General features: G+C 39.6%; 1 protein-coding gene, 1 long non-coding RNA gene and 2 other non-coding genes across 4 annotated transcripts; 3 read left to right on the forward strand and 1 right to left on the reverse strand.

The window, feature by feature from the left end:
- Positions 1 to 97: 97 nt before the first annotated feature.
- LOC144066397 (U2 spliceosomal RNA) lies at positions 98 to 288 on the forward strand. The gene has a single exon (XR_013297569.1). It is a non-coding gene; the product is annotated as a U2 spliceosomal RNA (small nuclear RNA).
- Positions 289 to 1265: 977 nt separating this feature from the next.
- LOC144066436 (U5 spliceosomal RNA) lies at positions 1266 to 1377 on the forward strand. Its single transcript, XR_013297601.1, has one exon. It is a non-coding gene; the product is annotated as a U5 spliceosomal RNA (small nuclear RNA).
- A 2174-nt stretch (positions 1378 to 3551) lies between these two features.
- LOC144065593 (uncharacterized) lies at positions 3552 to 10834 on the reverse strand. The gene is made up of 2 exons (XM_077588573.1): positions 10779 to 10834; positions 3552 to 5321 (listed from the first exon to the last, which is right to left on the reverse strand). The coding sequence occupies exons 1-2, from the start codon at positions 10822 to 10824 to the stop codon at positions 3913 to 3915; spliced, it is 1455 nt and encodes a 484-aa protein (XP_077444699.1). The 5' UTR covers positions 10825 to 10834; the 3' UTR covers positions 3552 to 3912.
- LOC144065658 (uncharacterized) lies at positions 7316 to 9999 on the forward strand. Its single transcript, XR_013297237.1, has 2 exons — positions 7316 to 7653; positions 8450 to 9999. It is a non-coding gene; the product is annotated as an uncharacterized LOC144065658 (long non-coding RNA).
- Positions 10835 to 16705: the final 5871 nt, after the last annotated feature.

Consider the following 16705-nt stretch of genomic DNA (forward strand, 5'->3'; position numbering starts at 1 on the left):
CGTAAATGTATGTTACTATTGACATCCAACGTGTGTTTCCACTATTTTAGGTTGAATTATCTGGAATGAAGTCGTCCTTTGCGCCTGTTTAAGGAATATCGCTTATCGGCCTTTTGACTAAGATCAAGTGTAGTATCTTTTCTTATCTGTTTAATAGCTGTTATGTCTCCTAAATGGGGACCATATATTGAATTGATATTTGGGACTAGGTGATGGAATAGGAGCTTGATCCTTCCACTCCACGCATCATCCTGGTATTGCAGTATCTCCATGAGAGATGCAACCCTCTCTATTTGTCAAAATACATATACTTACTCTTGAAATTCCTAAGTTTAATGATTGAAACGACAGAAGCGAATCTGAAATTTCATATATTATTCATGAGGATGAGGGTTGATTTAAATTAACAAATTAAAGCCTTTCTTTTCTAACAAAATCTAAGTTCAACAAGACTGTATAAACATTCACATCTTATATAATAATATATAGGTTTGACAATCATCATTTTTGCCAGTACAGCTTGTTTAAATGACTGCTCAGTGTCGAGGTTTTGCTGTAATATGAAAGCAAAACGCCACATTGACTACATTCAGCGAAACCAACGTAAGTTTCTGTAGCATATTCAACAATCAATTTGAAGCTCTTCCACACCTTACTTTTACCGGTACATTTGTCATTTCACTTCTCCTGTCTGTAGTTTATCCTTAACTTCTTGCTCCCCCATATTGGGGATACCAGGTCAAAATAGATGCGGACTTGCGGACCGGAAGATTATTAAGAGGGCAGGCAGCCTTCACGTGACGTGCGCAAAGCATGCCCTGGCTCTGCAACTCCTGTTTAATCCAAATTATTTATTTTATCACAAGTATTGTTAGTTTAGTGAACACATCATTTCATTATACATTGTTATAAACATCTATTTAAAAAAATAAAAAGTCAGTGAGAGAGACGGGCTCGGGCTCACGATCACACCTCCATTTTGGATCATTTGGTTTAATTACTAATTTCATTACAACATTAAGTCCAACCCATTTACACCCAAAGGATGCACGTATGCCCTGGATCATATTATATCACAACGCTCTCCAATCCCCCGGCTGCCTAATACAGGTGCTGAAACGTGATTGGCTGCATAATACAGCTTCTGCAATGTGATTGGCTGCTCAATGGATTGGAACCACGCACTAGTTTTTAGTGCTTTAGCCTGTATTAAACTACTATTGCGGAGATAGACGTAGTTTGTTCTGTCAATTCTTCATCAATACACTCTTGCTTCTCTTCAAATCGCACAAATCTTTCGCCTTTTACTAAAGATTTATGTGGAGAGGAACAATAAGATTTTCAATCAAATCTTTGATGCTCTGTGCTAGCAAAGCTTCCTGTTTCTGTCTCAACTAAATATGTAGTATTTGATATTAATCTGGGTTAAAGGTTTTTTCACGCAATTTCACTGCTTGCATTTTTGCAGTGTTTACGTCCTCAAGCATCTGACTTTGTTCAATGAAGTAAAAGTAATATGTGCATGTTGATGTTAATTCCTGAGCGTTTTAATTTATATTATTCTGACGAGGCGGTTTTCAGGTGTCCGTTTCCCTTTTGAACTTTGTATTTAAAAAAAATACCGTCTAGTATTTGGTTTTCAATTTTCGAAGCATAATTTTGTTAGACATTATAAAAATGTGATTTGTAGAGAAGTGCTATTTTGTTGTAGTTGTATTTTGATTTGTGCCTTTGTTCAGACTTTTTTTGTTTAAAATCATTATCTCGACAAACTAAGAACAAAAAATTATCACACGATTTAAAATTATGACTAACCCCAATTAGCAGATCCATGCAATTTTTTAATGACTGCATTAATGTTCTGCACAACACTAGATGTTAGTAGCAAAGTGCATATCCGACCAAACAAAACAACAGGAACTGTGTGGGGGATGGGCTCCATCGTCAAGTAGGATACTCCAAACGAGCATAATTTGTTCCGGGACTGAGCTCGCATGTCGATATTCTCGTAACTCGAACGAACGTTTCCCATTGAAATGAACTAAAAACAAATTAATTTATTCCAAGCCTCTAAAAAAACACCAAAAACAGGATATTGGATTGGAGAAACATTTTTATTTGTTCTAATTCACCATCTATTAACAAAGTAACAAATAACTAGTGGTTTAATAGTACTAAAATGTGTTTAATAGTAGTAAAATTAGACAGAGATACTTTTTGCACGGCAACACGCTCGTAACATAACAAACTAATTTAAATAAACTTGGATTACGATGCAGACACACTCAAAAATAAGTTTAATCGAACCTAACACTAAACTTAATTCTAATTTTTTTGACATTTGATACCTTTCTTCTCCCGTGTTGGCTCTATTTGCCAGTCAATATTGACAGTTGTTTGATTTTGTCTTCCCTTCAAAATATTCCCAAAATGATGCACACAAATGTCCTCACAATAGGATAACACAGGACCATTTGCCAACGAGAAGTACTATACTCCTCTCGTATTATCGAACAAGCTCCTCCGCCATTCGCATTGGCTAACAGGAAAAAAAACACTGAAAAAATGCAACGCTTCACCCAGTGCTCGTGGAGACATTACACGAGGGCCTTGCGACGGGAAAGACAGTACGCATGAAGTTCTTATGAGCAGCCTCTCGGGTCCGCTGTATGCTCGTATATCAACATTTGTCTCATATCTCAAGATATATATTTGCTTGAAAATTTACTCGTATCTCAAATTGCTCGTATGTCGGGGCACTCGTATGTCGAGGTATTACTGTACTGTAATAAATAGCTAGACTGGCTTCCTCCATATACAAGCTTTACTTACTTCTCAGAAGCCAACATAAGGTCGACTTGATTCCAAAACAATAGAAAGACTGTGTAACCTAAAAAAAAAAAGGAAAAAAATACAAATGGAAAACCAAGCTGGATTCTTCACAGGAGTAAAAAAAAAACACCTCTCCGGCCTGGCACACAAAAAGGGCTCTCGTTCCCTGCAATAGTTACATTCACATTCAGAAACAAATAAATAAATGTATATTTTTAAATAGAATTGAACCACCATCTTCCCCTGTTGGCAAGGATTAATATATTAAGCCTGTACCCTTTACAGCAATTAAGCCATATAAAATGCATGCTAATCAAGAACTCCAAATTAATTCAATAATGTGAAAAATACCCCAATCTAGTAGTCTTTTGCAAACATTTAACATTACATTCCCTTTATAGTTTGTCTATCATCTCCTATAAAACTTTCTTACTCAATGTTTTTCCAATAGTTACACATAAAATAAAAATCTAGTTGCATTTCTACCAATTATCCCCTTCAACATCAAAAAGATAAAAACAATTTACCGTTAATTTCAGACATGAAGTTACCGTATTTGCACACCTGTAGAAAGAAAACAATCTCTTATATAATAATTTGTCAAATTGTTCAAATTAATGTATTCATTAAATCTGAGCAAATAACGCTTCACTTTTTTGTTACCTTTGAATTTGGAAGGCTGATTTTGTCAACAAAAAGACCCAAAAAGTATTTTTCACCAAAAAGAGAGCTTTATTGAAACTACCAAAAAGATGACACGTTAAATTACAGATTAAAAAGTGTAAACAAGATTTTCAGAATGCAAAATACAATTATACTTCGATTACAATGATCTTTCATACAGAATTTGAAAAAGCAAGCAAAGCCGTGATTGGCCACTGCTTATTACAACACATTTGCGTCTTTTAAGTCTATCCTTACGACAAAATCTCTGGCAAGAAGCTGAGCAGGAAAAAGGTTTCCGACGTGTGGGTAATTGTGTTTTTAAGATATTCCTGCCACAAGTCGAGCAAAAAAAAGGGCTTTTCTCCTCTGCGGGTTGTTAAGTCTTCTTTTCAGGTTTTTCAATTGTGTAGCTTTTTAATTGGGCTGTTGTAGCGAATCTGTGGCCACAGACTGAGCAGGAAAACATTGTTCCCCAGTGTGGGTTATTAAGTGTTCGTTTAAGCTTCTCTTACGGGAAAATGTTTTACCACAAACTGAACATGAAAATGTTTCTTTGCCAGTGTGGGTTCTTGTGTGTGTTTGTAAAGCTGGCTTTTGAGAAAAGGCTTTACCGCAAACTGAACACGAAAATGGTTTTTCACCCGTGTGGGTTCTTGTGTGTATTGTTACACTTCCCTTCCGTTTAAATGTTTTACCACAAACTGAACACGAAAATGGTTTTTCACCAGTGTGGGTTCTTATGTGGATTTTTAAGGATTCATTGTGAGAAAAGGCTTTACCGCAAACTGAACACGAAAATGGCTTTTCACCAGTGTGGGTTCTTGCATGACGAATTAAGTCTGCCTTCCGTGTGAATCTTTGACCACAAAATGAACACGAAAATGTTTTTTCACCTGTGTGTGTTCTTGCATGACGAATTAAGTCTGCCTTCCGTGTGAATCTTTGACCACAAAATGAACACGAAAATGGCTTTTCACCCGTGTGGGTTCTTGAGTGTATTTGTAAAACTTGCTTATGAGAAAAGGCTTTACCGCAAACTGAACACGTAAATGGTTTTTCACCAGTGTGGGTTCTTGTGTGTATTTTTACATTTCCCTTGTGTGTAAATGTTTTACCACAAACTGAACACGAAAATGGTTTTTCGCCTGTGTGTGTTCTTGCATGACTAGTTAAGTGTCCCTTCTGTGTAAATGTTTTACCACAAACTGTACATGATAAGGGTTTCTCCCCAGTGTGGCTCCTCATATGTGTTTTCAAAGAAGACTTTTTCCCAAAAGTTTTCCCACACTGAAAGCATTTGCAAAGTTTGTCACCACTGGGATTTTTCTTAACATCTTCAACATCATCATCGTCAAAAAGCAAGTCGTTGCCATCTGATAAAGGAGCAATTAAATTTTCTGCTCGCCATCCTTCTGTTGAGCTGCCGCTCAGAAGCTCCGCCCCTATGTTGGCCACGCCCAGATCATCTTCACTCTTGAAAGGCTCACCAGTTGACCATTTGACACATTCCTCGTTTTTGATTGGAGGTTGCTCTTCTCTTTTGCACTGTTGAGGGAACTCTGGCTCCTCCTCTTTAATTAGGGGCCATGTTCCTGTGTTTGCAGGTTCCGCCCCTCCACTGGCCACGCCCAGAACATCTTCCCTCTTCACGAACTCACCAAGTGACCAGGAGAAATGATCTTCCTCCCTTTTGATTGGACGTTGCTCGTCTCCCATTTGTTGTTGAGGGAACTCTGGCTCCTCCTCTTTGATTTGGGGGAGCTCAACTTCCCCTTCAAGGTCAACAGACTCATGCCCATCAGCACCAAGATCATTTCTGAAACCTGCAAAGACACAAAGATAAATGATTAACCATTTTCCAATTATAAATGACTGAATTTCTTGTTCACAGAAATGAAACCAAACGGAAAAGGGCGCCATACATTCATTTCGTCACAATGCAGTACTTACTACTGTAGTTTTCTAGTCAACAGCAACATGAGTTGAAAACTGTTTAGAGCTGCATTTTTCAAAGTATGGCACTTCTTCACTTAAAATTAGTCAAATCTTTTTTGGAGCCTTTTCATTGTAAACATTCTCTTTTATGTTTTAGATTTTAATTTAGTTAAAATGCTTTCGCCAAAGGGGAGGCATTAAAAAAACATTATCTTTTATTCAGTAGCAGGTCTATTATTATTTGGGGGATTAATGAGATGCCGGATTCCGGCTAATGCCGGAGCGATCGCTAATACGCGCAGTATAGTATATTACTTCTCGTTGGCTGCTCATAAGAACGGTCAGGGGCACTGGCTCTCTCCCCCGCAACTCCTCGTGTAATATCTCTGGTCGCAACTATACCTCTTTGTAACGTCTCTGGGAGCACTGAGCGTTTTTTTCAGTGTTTCCCCCCCCCTTAGCCTGTTAGCTCCCGTTAACGGAGCGATCGCTAATTTAAGACTACTTCTCGTTGGCAAGTGGAAGTGCGTTATCCTATTGTGAGGACATTTGTGTGCATCATTGTCGGAATATTTTGAAGGGAATACAAAAGCAAACGGCCCATCGATAGTGAAAGTGAGGGTGGAGGCGGGGCAAACAGCCAACCCAGCCGGGACAACAAAGGTATAAAAACGTAAAACATAATTAGCACGACAGCAAAGACAGCATGATAAAAAGCCCCCCTGCATGACCAATTTACCCGTACACGATGATGAATTTAATATTGAGCTGAATGCGTTCACTGTTTAAGTTAATAAATTGGAATTTAGGCAATTAATGGCTGAGGGTTTGGCACATTACGATATCCCAAATGTTGTTTTCGACTTAACAAAACTAAATGATGAATATCAATTGGTTAAATAGGAAGCAAAAGTGCAATTAGGTCAAAATTGCTGTTTTTTAAAGATGTCTAAAATGAGCTGGCTGCAAACACCAATATTATCCATCACAAAATGTTGCAAATGAAATAAAAACATCTCCATGACTTGGCACCTAGCATAACGACTACGACCGACCAAACAAAGACAAAGCTCAGAAAAAGCCACAAATTAAAGTATAGTAAAAGCTTCTGGCCTCCTTTTACAATCTGAACACACTAAATTTTATATTTTTCAGTCACTTTTTTACATCACAAGTAAATAAATGCCAACATGTGAACAGGACTCTTTCACTCAGTCAATGGCTAAACTATCTCAAAGTTGAAACCAACTTACCTTGAAGGATTTTCATTGTTTCCAAAAGTTTGTCCAAATGAGTCTCGTGTCTCCAGATGAGTCGAGGACGTCCAACTGCAGCATCTGACTGTTATGCCATCCTCTGGATGCTGCATATTTGCGCAGTTGACATCAAAGAGCAAAGAGCCACGCGCTTTGATAGGTGACATCAAAGAGCAAAGAGCTCCTGGTGACGCCACGCGCTTTGATCTCCATCTGGACCGTAGCCCCGCCTCCTTTGGACCCTGATATATGATGGAGGCACTTTAAGCCATTTATTTCTTCTCACAAATTCAATTCATTTAAGCAAATAAGGGAATGATTCGTAGGAGTTGGTACATTTTCGTTGAAGAACTTCGTCTCTCGTGATTCCATTTGGCAAAACAGCAATGGTTCCTTGATAATTTGTCGATTTGTTCTGCGCTTGCGCATATTGCGTCGCCTCCTTTTGAGCCGCAACCTTCTTCATGGTGACTTATGTCGTAAATTCAAACCTACAATAATATTTTTATTCAAACCATATGTCAGACCATTTGAAGAATAATTATTTCCTATGTTCGACTCTCTTGTTTTTAATAAACCTAATGCCACCGAAAGAAGTGACGCTCGAGTTGCAGAAGTGACGCAATGTTCCGCGCATGCGCAACCCCGAAAATCAAGGTTCCGTCCCCAGTCACAATCTTGTCGTGACCGTAGCGCGCCGAGTTTTTCCTCAATTTCCACCACTTAAGTAAACCCACGCGTGGCCGATGTGTCTTGCTTAACTACTCTTCCGTCTTAAGTTTCAGTCAACATCATCTTCAAGGCGTCTAAAGCCTCGTTGAAGCTTTGCGGCCTACTTTAGTTTAGCCTGCTAGCATCTATCAAAGGTGCCTCCATCAGAATTCCCGTGTGGGAGTGTTCCACGAGGAACACTCGATCGTTTGCAAAATAATGCATGCAAAAGTTGTTCTTCACAGACTAGAAGGTGGGTTCACTTTTTATATTTATATATTCTCTCAATGTGTTATAAAAGGGCTTTTTTTGTGCGCTGCAATTGATTGATTTAAAAATTCTCAGGTCGACAGAAGGTACAAGCTTGATTTTAAGACAATAAAACAGTACAAACAAAATCATGCAGAATAAATCATGGGAAAAGTACAAATCATAACAACTATTTCCCATTTTCATACTGTAATGCATAAAAAAATATGAAGTCATAAAAAGGACATATATATATATATATTTCAAAATTATTGATTTAGAAAAATAAATCGATAAAACTGAATGTTGGCTCCTTTTCCATTTTTTTAATGTCAACAAAAAAAGAATAGCTGTCATTTTTCCTTTTTAATTAAAAATGATTAAAATTTATATTTGATGCTTCACCCTTTTCTAAAAGGATTCCAAATAAATTAAAATCTCAAAAATACAAGCGAATATCTGCAAAAAAGAGGCTCAAAAAAGATTTGGAAAAACTTCAAGGGCCTGTGAGGTTACTTTACTGACCAATAGTCCTTTTTTTTAGTGAAATACACTTTAAAAAAACGTTTAAACCCCTTTGGCTATTGATGAGAATACTACAGTAGTGCTATGTTGACAACATCACGAATGTATGGCATCCTCTTCTGTTTAGCTTCGTTACTGTAGCGACCAGCATATTAGTCCAGCCTAACCACTGCAAATATAAGTATAAGACTTAATTACCAGTCTAACATAAAGAACCTCTAGATAGAATAATAGACAGTTTATAAAATATATAATTTATCTTGGGGTCTTTGCAGGTTTCAGAAAATATCTTGGTCCTGATGGGAAGGTGTCAGAGTTTTCTGGTGCCAAAGAGGATGTTGAGCCCCCTCAAATCGAAGAGGAGGAGCCAGAGTTCCCCCAAGACAGACAGAGAAGAGCAACTTAAAATAAAAAAGGAGGAAGAAGATGTCACCTGGTCAACTGGTGCGTCCTTGAAGAGAGAAGATGATCTTGGCGTGGCCAGCGGAGGGGCGGAGCCTGCAAACACTTTAACATGGCCCCAAATTAAAGAGCAAAAGAGAGAAGAGCAACTTTCAATCAAAACAGAGGAGCAGCAAGATGTCACTTGGTCAACTGCTGAGCGTTTCAACAGTGAAGTTGATCTAGGCGTGGCCGGCAGAGGGGCGGAGCCTCTGCACGGCAGCGACTCAACAAAAGGATGGCAAGAAGAAGCTTTTATTGCTCCTCCATCAGATAGTGACGACTTGCTTTATTATAATGATGACGATGAAGGTCTTAAGAAAAATCCCAGTGGCGGCAAACTCTGCAAATGTTCTCAGTGTGGGAAAACCTTTGGTAAAATGTTTACTTTGAAAAGACATATGGCAACCCACATTGGGCAGAAACCGTTTTTGTGCTCCGTTTGTGGTAAAACATTCACACAGAAAGCAAACTTATAAAGCCACACAAGAACCCACACTGGTGGAAAACCATTTTCCTGCTCAATTTGTGGTCATGCTTTCTTTCGAAAGCAGGACTTAATTATCCACGCAAGGACCCACACTGGTGAAAAACCGTTTTCGTGCTCGATTTGTGGTAAATCTTTCTCTCTCAAGCACAAGTTCAAACTCCACACAAGAACCCACACTGGTGAAAAACCATTTTCGTGCTTAATTTGTGGTCAGACATTCACATGGAAGAAAAGCTTAATTAGTCACACAAGCCCCCACACTGGCAAAAAAACATTTTCGTGCTCAGTTTGTGGTCAAGCCTTTTCTCGAAAGGAACATTTAAAAAGGCACACGAGAATCCACAAAGGGAGAACTCCTTTTCCTTGCGCAGTTAACAACTTCACCAGAACTGACTTAGGGTTCATTTTGTAGTTCTATTACACTTTTATATTTATCCAAACGGATTTGATTGGCATGTAACTAAACTTATCTGGCAATTGATATGTAACTGCCTTATTTTAGTTTCACTGTATTTTTTTGTGTATTTTAATGTCAGTTTCAACATACCTCCTGTAGTGGGTGCAGTGGCGCTAGAGCGAGCGTACGTTTGCTAAATGGGAAGATAATTGCAGCAGAAGAAGCGCTCTCGGTAAGAGAAAGGCAGCACGAGACAAGCTCAGCGAGAAAGTTGCAAGCTAAAGTAATATAAAGAGAAATATATAATAAAACCCAGGCTAATTCCTCTTGGTACTCAGCCAACGAGGTGTTTTGTAAATTTTTGTGTATTTCTTTTATTTCACAAATTGTCTATTTTTTTAAAGCTAATTTTCGTTTTTGTGTGTTATTAGTTATCTAGGTGTTATTTGTAAATCTGCCAATATGCATTCAATAAATTCATCAGTTTGAGAAAGACACTTAGTACTCATAAGTAAGTACTCAATATTGCAGAAATGTATACCAAAACACAGTGGCGGGCGGTGTATTTTCTGGTAGCGCCTTCAACGTATCAATCCAACCCTCAAAAACTATTTTATGGCTATAAAACCTCTACTGCAGCTACAGCTGCGACACATAAAAAATAATCAATAAATTAATGCACAAAAATGGGGTAAAATCCACTTCCTAGCAGCATTTCATGATTAAATACAAATACTGGAGCTTTTCAGACATTAAAACCAGGCCAGGGGGTGATTTTCCCAGGAAAAGACAGCGATGAACGTCAATGGCGTACGGGCAAACATTGCCCGAAAATGGGGTAAAATCCAGCCGAAAACAGCATTTATTGATTAAATACAAATACTTGAGCTTTTTGGACATCAGAACCGGGCCCGGAGTATCATTTCCCCGGTAAAAAGACCGATGAACGTCGATACGTCCATACGTGAAATGACAAAAAATGCACTAAAATTAGGTAAAATCCACTTCCTAGCATCATTTATTGATTGAATACAAATACTGGAGCTTTTGAGACATTACAACCAGGCCAGGGGGGTGATTTTTCCTGGGAAAAGACAGCGATGGACGTCAATGGTGAAACGCCAAAAATTAAACTGGGCTAAAATCCACTTCCTAGCAGCATTTTGTGATTAAATACAAACACTACAGCTTAAATACAAACACTGGAGCTTTTCAGATATCAGAACTTGGCCCACAATTGAAATATTATTTAGGAATACAGCCATATTTTACTCACCAAAAATCCTTTTTACACAATATCCATCCTTCTTTCCTATCGCCATCGAAGCTAATGATGAAAGTGGAGCCTGTCCTGTCATATTTCCGGCATAGTCCGTTTTGAAAATAGCTTTAAATCAAAACAACAATATACTATTTGCTTGTGGAGCTGAGTTAGCACGCTGAAAGTGCCCCACACACCATTTTCCCGGCTGTAACAGGCTTGCTAGCTTCGTAGTTGACCGCCCTTTCTTAATGATGTCCATTTTTTTTCTGGAAAAGTCCGTCTGGTAAATGGCTTTGTGAGCAAACCGAATCCATTTGTTTTTGCTTCTGTCGGCCATTGTGGGTGGAGTTTGCGATCTCGGCTGCCTCGGGTACTGCTTTGGCCCGCCTACTAGCCAATCATAGTTTGTGAAAGCAATGACATGTCCCAGCCAGCAAAATGCTAACACCTATGAAAAATCATTGTGGGGTTGCCAACTCGAAATCTGATTGGTTAAAAGCAACAGTCTAGTTTAATGCAGCAGAGCCCGCAAGTACTGATTGTGAAGACTTTGAGGCAGATCTGATCTGGCAACAAATAATGGCTGAAATGTGATTGGTTAAATGCTGCAATATGAAAACACACATCTGGAAGCAGTAAAACCAGGGGGAAAGCAATGAAAGGAAGCTAACAGACCATTTGGAATAATAAGTATAAATGGACAAAATATAATATGATTCAGATATTTCTTAGGCCAGCAGAGAAGGCCTTGAAGACCCTGATTGCCCGCCACTGCCAAAACATGACTTTGAGTCACATATTAATGCCCTTTTTGGAAATTGTTTAAAAAGTCTCCTGGGTTATAGACGCTGGAGCAATTTTTATTTTTCCAGTACGATTTATTTAGTTAAAATTTGCATTTTCAGTACTCATGATTGACAGTGACACATTGCAGTTGTTTTTCCCAATTGCTAAAACAGAAAATCTGAAAGGACCCACACATTTCAAAGGCATAGAATAAAACTAAATTCCATTTGAAAATATCACAAGCCCATTTCACACACAGACTCAATTCCCATTTCACAATCCTCCTTTCTCATAAATCGAAACCTGGTAAATAAACTTGTGGTGTTGAAGATGATGATTCTGTTTTTGCATGAATTTATGCATCCTCATCTGAAACTTCAGAAAAGGACCCAAGAAAATACTGTCCAGTAAAAAACTATTCTACATAAACTAAAATTACATTGATTATATGATTCTTTAGCAGATAGCATAACATAGGTACGCTAGCGGATAGGATAACATAGGTATGCTAACGGCTAGCAAAACATATGCTAGCAGCTAGCATAACATGCGCTAGTGGCTAGCATAACATAGGTATGCTAGCGGATAGCATAACATAGGTATGCTAGCAGATAGCATAACATAGGAACGCTAGCGGCTAGCATAACATAGGTATGCTAGCGGATAGCATAACATACTCTAGCGGCTAGCATAACAGGTACACTAGCGGCTAGCATAACATAGTGAGGCTAGTGGCTAACATAACATAGGTACACTAGCGGATAGCATAACAAAGGTACTCTAGTGGATAGCATAACATACGCTAACGGCTAGCATAACATATGTATGCTAGTGGATAGCATAACATGTGCTAGTGGCTAGCATAACAGGCACGCTAGCAGATAGCAAAACATAGGTACGCTAGCGGCTAGCATAACATACGCTAGTGGCTAGCATAACATACGCTAGTGGCTAGCATAACATACGCTAGTGGCTAGCATAACAGGCGCGCTTGCAGATAGCAAAACATAGGTACGCTAGTGGCTAGCATAACATACGGTAGTGGCTAGCATAACATATGCTAGTGGCTATCTTAACATAAGCTAGTGGCTATCTTAACATAGGCTAGCGGCTAGCTTAACAGGTATGCTAGCGGCTAGCAAAACTTAGGTACGCTAGAGGCTAGCATAACATAGGTACTCTAGCAGATAGCATAAAAAAGGTGTTCTAGCGGATAGCATAACATACGCTAATGGCTAGCATTACATATGTATGCGAGCGGATAGCATAACATAGGTACGCTAGTGGCTAGCATAACATACACTAGTGGCTAGCATAACATACACTAGCGACTAGCTTAACATAGGCTAGCGGCTAGCTTAACAGGTATGCTAGCGGCTAGCAAAACTTAGGTACGCTAGAGGCTAGCATAACATAGGTACTCTAGCAGATAGCATAAAAAAGGTGTTCTAGCGGATAGCATAACATACGCTAATGGCTAGCATTACATATGTATGCGAGCGGATAGCATAACATAGGTACGCTAGTGGCTAGCATAACATACGCTAGTGGCTAGCATAACATACACTAGCGACTAGCTTAACATACACTAGCAACTAGCTTAACAGGTACACTAGCGGCTAGCAAAACATAGGTACGCTAGAGGCTAGCATAACATAAGTACTCTAGCAAATAGCATAACATAGGCACGCTAGCGGATAGCATAACATAGGTACGCTAGCAGATAGCAAAACATATGCTAGCGGCTAGCATAACATACGCAAGCCTAGTGTCATGCTAGTGCCTTATCGGATGAGGCGTCCAAGGTATTGACAAAAAAGTGAAAATACAGACACTCCTCAACTTACGAACGCAATTGGTTCCGAGCGATTGTTCATAAGTTGAATTTGTTTGTAAGTTGATTTAGTGCTATATTTTGTATTATAATTTATGTTTAAGGCCTATATAAGTATATTGAAGGTTTATATAAGTGCATTTGTATGTTTAAGGCTTGTATAAGTAACACGCATTGGTTTGTACTGAAAAAAAAAACATTTAATAAAATGGAGAGAATATGTACAGTACTGTAGAGAGAGAGATAGATTTATGTATTAGAAACTGGCCAAAAGAAGCGACCTAATGACGATTGCACAGTTTTCTTCTTTTTTTCATCATAAATGATGCAGTAGCACTGTATGGCATCATTCAATTGATTTGCAAACTTTGTGCAACGTTCAATATTTGGGTCCTGCTGCTCGATCTTTCTGTTTATAAATGGTACTGAATGTGCAACGCTCACCACTTTCTGACGCGCATCAAGCTTCGTTATTATTGCCACTCGTTTCAAATGAAATGGCTTGCCTCTTCCTTGCAACTCCCTCAATAGAAGCCTTTAGCTTTTTACCAACCATATTCAATATTGGATGCATGAGATATTTAATGATACAAATGAAAAAGGTTCTTTGCACACTGGAGATACATTCACGCACTTCCGCATTGCAACGAAGAAGGTAGATGCTGGGTGAGCTGAGCTCTCACAGCGCCAGGCGTCGGTATTAGCGGCGGAAAGAAGTACTACTCCGAAAAAGACGCAAAATACAAAATTGGACTTGCGAACATTTTTGGACTTAAACGCAATTTGCAGACATGTTCGTATGTACCGTTGTTCGTAAGTTGAATGTTCGTAAGTAGGGGAGCGTCTGTATACCCTCAAATGAGACTGCACCCTATCACAAGGTGCATTTTATAGTTGTGAAAATACAGTATTTGGGATTTATTCATGTTAGACGTATAGTTTTAGCCCCTAACCATAATTCCTTAACTCAGTCTATCCCGTCCAACAATTTGTGCGTGTTCAGCATCGAAGGAAGAGAGCAGGGTATGCGCGTTACTCCACAGATGATTTATTCAAGATATTGATCCTTACAGAGCTCCGGGTCCCTTTCCCAAATATAAAACCAGCTGAGCGTCGCCCTGCTTCAGTGGAGGATGAAAGAGACTAAAGTCCAAACCCGCGTTTGCCCAATTATAGTATAACACAGATGAATATTCATTCGCTGAGTTTAATGACATGTGGACTGTCCCACGACGTTCTGCGGGGGTGTCCTCTCCTAGAATCTGCTTGTCCTTGAATCCACATCTGGCATGGTCGCCCTCTCCAAAGGAATTCCTTTGTGTCTGGTATCATCTGGACCATCGCCCTCTCCGCGGGGATCCCTTTGTCCCTGATTTCATCTGGACCACTCATCACTTGGGACCACTTATCACCTGGACCACACCTTAAAGCAGAAACTCAAACAAAAGACCTTTTGTTCATTGTGATTGAGTTGAGAACAATAGTTTTAATCCTACTGTGGTACTATATCAAAATGAAACAGCTACCATAAATGAAGGAGTAAAATATGTCTTATTCTTCATTCCCTCTCTTGGTCTCCCAAAAGAGACCATACCGACAAACAACACACAAGTTAGTAAGAAAAACTAAGAAGCACTACGTTAGTATAAGAAAAGAAACAAAGAAGCATCACATTAGTGTATCCATGAACACATGCTCGGCGGTGGTTGCAGAGGGATCAGTTTGTAGCAATTGAGTATACTGACCTTTCGGATCACGTCCCACTGCCCTATCGATCAAACGAATAACCAGAGTACGAGCCATGGGGATGAGGCAACATCCACAAAGACTAAGTAAAGTCGTGAAAACAACAACAGATATGAAGACATTTCCCATCAAACCTTTCCAGGTACCGAACTGATCCATCCATCGGTCCCAGATTGAGTCGCCCACACCTGAATGGTCCGCCATCTTATTAGTTAGGGTTCGGAGGCCTTCCAATGCCAAATTAGAAGACCTTCGAATCCTGCTGAGACCCATCCAGGTGGGTGATGCTCTCTTATTGCGATGCAATATATCCTTCAGGTTTGAAGGTAATTGTACTCCAGCTGTGAGATTCACTGGGGAAACAGAAACCGGAAGCAACAAAGACACCAAAGAGCACACACCAGAAGCATTTGTGGGTAATCTATCATACAACTTATCGCTTCCACACCATAACCAGAAGTTCCGCTCAGGATAAGGGGTGTGGTACCGGAAAAGACATATTTAATACACAACAATCAGACGGAATGCTTCCCAATGATTTTCCAATCCCCTTTAATTTGAGACAGGTAAAATTTTGTTGTGCTACTGCTTTATCAAAAATTTGTTTCTCTTTATCCTTTTGGGCAAGTGGGAATATCGAATCGTACTTAGAACAATTAAATTTCGGGTTATTGTTTTTTAGAAGGTCCACAATACATTCATTTTCGACTGGGGCCGAAACAATACGGAGTACGGGTCGAGCACCCATACACGAGGCAATCATCTTGGGTTTTGCTGGCAGATTGCTCTGCCATTAACAGCCAATTGTTAGATCCTGCCGTAATACCTGTAATCATTCTAAACCAATTTAGGGGACACGATTGACGGAGTCACCTTGCCAGTTTTCGCCTGAGTAGACTAGGTTTACACATCCCCACTGGCCACCATGGATCGGTATCCGAGGACCACACACAGGGTTAGGAAGCTAGTGTTGTCTCATCTGTTGGAGATTGCGGTGTCATTAGAGCCACATCCGTCTGATTGAAGATCGCCAAACAGGAGTATGACATACACGTGGAGCGCTCCTTCAAAAAATAACAAGAGAAAAATTAAAACAATAATAAGCCAAAACATCCTGTACACCACTTCCCTCTCTTGGACTGGGATAAGCCCAGTCCAGAACAGGAACTATGTCCAGGAACTATGTGTCATGTTTAGATGTATGTGACCTGTCCCCGGGAGAATCAAAGGCCGCCTTTGGAGGATCCTGTGGTGAAGTGTGTGGTTATGGGTTACATGGATCAACGGCTCCAATTTGGGAATAATTAAACCACTTCTGTCCCTTATGTTCAAGTTGAACCGCCTTTGATGTACGAGCAGACACTTTGAAAGTACACCTGTCCACCTGGGCTCCGACCACTTCCTGGATAGAACTTGAGAAAAATGTGGGTTGAGACTGTGGGTGATCACGTGCAGCTGCAGCCGCCTCCTTTATCTGTGAAGAAATACTAGATACCAGAGAATGCAATTGAGACCAATATGCTGCATGTGAGAGATCGGGTAATGGAACCTCTTCATATGGGGTGATGGAGGA

Source organism: Stigmatopora argus, chromosome 20 (assembly GCF_051989625.1).
Source record: "Stigmatopora argus isolate UIUO_Sarg chromosome 20, RoL_Sarg_1.0, whole genome shotgun sequence".
Taxonomy (NCBI): domain Eukaryota; kingdom Metazoa; phylum Chordata; class Actinopteri; order Syngnathiformes; family Syngnathidae; genus Stigmatopora; species Stigmatopora argus.

What these genes read in the sequence shown, in the direction of transcription:
- LOC144065593 (XM_077588573.1), bottom strand. Translation starts at nt 10,824, where the DNA reads ATGGCGATAGGAAAGAAGGATGGATATTGTGTAAAAAGGATTTTTG. An exon ending in TTGTGTAAAAAGGATTTTTG is followed by an intron (nt 5,322 to 10,778) that starts GTGAGTAAAATA and finishes GTGTCTTTGCAG; the next exon opens with GTTTCAGAAATGATCTTGGT.